Source organism: Zeus faber (genome assembly GCF_960531495.2).
Source record: "Zeus faber genome assembly, chromosome: 21".
In the NCBI taxonomy this organism is placed as follows: domain Eukaryota; kingdom Metazoa; phylum Chordata; class Actinopteri; order Zeiformes; family Zeidae; genus Zeus; species Zeus faber.
In genome coordinates, this window is record NC_137208.1 from 1,160,184 (window position 1) to 1,162,490 (window position 2,307).

Below are 2,307 nucleotides of genomic sequence, written 5' to 3' on the forward strand. Positions count from 1 at the left end.
TCTGACCCTGGTCGGCTCGATATTGATAAGTTAACGGTGACTGCCTAGAAGTAGATTCGATAGTAAAAGCAATATGTAAATCATGGATTTCTTTGTTTGTTTGTTTTTTGCCATATGATGTACTGTGAATATCATTTACTGATAAAAGTAAATGGATATAAATTCTGTTTGCTTTGCTGTTGTGTGATTTATTTAATTTCGATTCAGATTTCGTTGTGTCTTTCATTTGAGAAGTAAACCTGGTTTGAAAAGAGTAGAACATCTTGTAATTATAACAGACAGCGCTGGAGGACATACTTTAGTCAAAGATAAATACACAAGGTGGGGAAATCGGTTGTGCAACAGTCGGAGGCAAACATTTAGCACTTAAAACATACAACACAGGGCACATGAACAATAAGACCAAAAAAGATAAATACACAGGAAAAATCCTCCTGGGAGATCCCAGACGGCGCTGGTGGGAAGGAGGGGAGCGCTCAGACAGGATGGACTCTGCTTTCGTACAGAAGCGTTGCCTGTGCGGTGATGCTTGTTTGGCTGCAGACTTTAACCTCATGGAGCGTGTTTGTGTTTTACCTGGAGAATGTGATGCCAGCTGCAGATGAAGGAGAAGGGGAGCCCGGACACCTTCCTGGAACTTCCTGGGACAAAGGACACGTTGCTGCTTTTTCCTCTACACCATGTCAGCATTACTCTCAAATGTCAGTTTATTGTCTCGTATAGTTTCCAAATATTTGTAGGACTCCACTATTTTGAAATTCTGGTCCTCAATTACTGTACTGACAGGAGAGGGGTGAGAATGTCTAAAATCAATCCACATATCCTTCATCTTTGACACATTCAGTACTAAAAATCAATCATGACACCAATTTGAAAAATAGTCAACAACAGGAACAATGCAAATGTCCCGGCTGTTGAGCAGACTCACTAAGACTGAATCATCAGCAAACTTCAAGATGTCATTGTGTCGTTGTGCCCGCCCCACGGCACCGAGCGGCCGCCCCACACCGCCGAGCGCCCGCCCCACGCCAACGAGCGCCCGCCCCACGCCGCCGAGCGCCCGCCCCATGCTACCGGTCGTGTGTGTGTGGGGTTGGTTTTATATCGTAGCCTCCAAGCAGCAGAAATGGCCCCGTCGCGTCAGGCTCCAACCACCAAGCCTTTGGAACCGTTCACAGTTCACAGTCCATGAGGATCTGAATGTGGCGGCTTGTACGACCTGATGTCAGCTTCCCTCACTTTGTTTTTTGTTTTTTTTTTAACCTGACTTTAACCATACATGTCTTCTTTCCAATTATTATTAACTTTATATTTTTAGCTACGTTGTGTGCAGAATGCGGTACTGCAGCTACAGTGCCTGATTTCAAAATGAATCAATAAAAAAAGAAGCATATTTTTCTAATGTATTTCCATTTATAAAGAAATTGTCCCTCAGGCGATTTAACATCAAGTTAATCTGCTTCACTCGGCATAAGTTTCAATAAAATACAATGAAAACTAAAGTGACATATTTCTTAAAATAAAGCCATTATTGATAAACATGGTCAAACATGAAATGACGCAAATGTTTTCCTGAAACTCTCCTTCTTTGGGCAGCAGATGGAGTGGAACAGGTTTTGTGGGCGGATGTCACAGAACGACTGACGTGGATCCAACGTTGCACTGGATTCCGAAGCCACGGAATGTGGGCGAAGACCCTTTGTTGTTGCTCCGTTGATTCTCCTCGTGATTCTTCTTCTTCAGCCTTTTTTGGGGACTTAAGATACTCAAACTCACAAAACGTTGCACTCTCATCAGTCCAGGTAGGGTTTGATATTTTATGGGTCTTGTGCATGGGCATGGCAAAATGGCTCACTAGCCATTTAATTAAAAAATCCAAAATCCAAAATCAAACCTATTCATTTTTTCCACCAAAACTCAGGAAATTCCGTACACGTACGCGACATCACTGGACTTAAAAGAATTATATATCGGCGCCATGACCTAAACCCAACAGGTCAAGTCGGCCATATTTAATTAAAGGTGTTGTTTTAGTTGCTTTTTGGTCATTTTTATGTTTTGTACTTCCGCAAACTCCTCCTAGGCCATTTATGGGATCCCCTTCAAACCCGGTGAGTGTCTAATCACCCTTAAAAGTCGGTAAAAGATTGAGTTTTCGTCACACGTTGTGGGCGTGGCAAAGCGTTGAATTTCATGTTGGAAAAAAGGCTCAGGTCACCTAACTGTTGCCACTATTATGTCCTTTCATGCTCCGTACATTTGTGAACTCCAAGATGAGTTATCTTGCGTCAGACTGTCAGACAAACT

General features: G+C 42.7%; 1 protein-coding gene across 1 annotated transcript in view; it reads right to left on the minus strand.

Annotated features, from left to right (window-relative positions):
• Positions 1-673: 673 nt before the first annotated feature.
• LOC307246372 (uncharacterized protein) overlaps positions 674-2,307 on the minus strand; it is a gene marked incomplete at both ends in the record, with an annotated part of 11,397 nt that continues 9,763 nt past the window's right edge. Inside the window, one exon of the mRNA XM_080022291.1 lies at positions 674-779. Coding sequence (XP_079878417.1) covers positions 674-779 — 106 coding nt within the window. The remainder of the gene's footprint in view (positions 780-2,307) is intronic.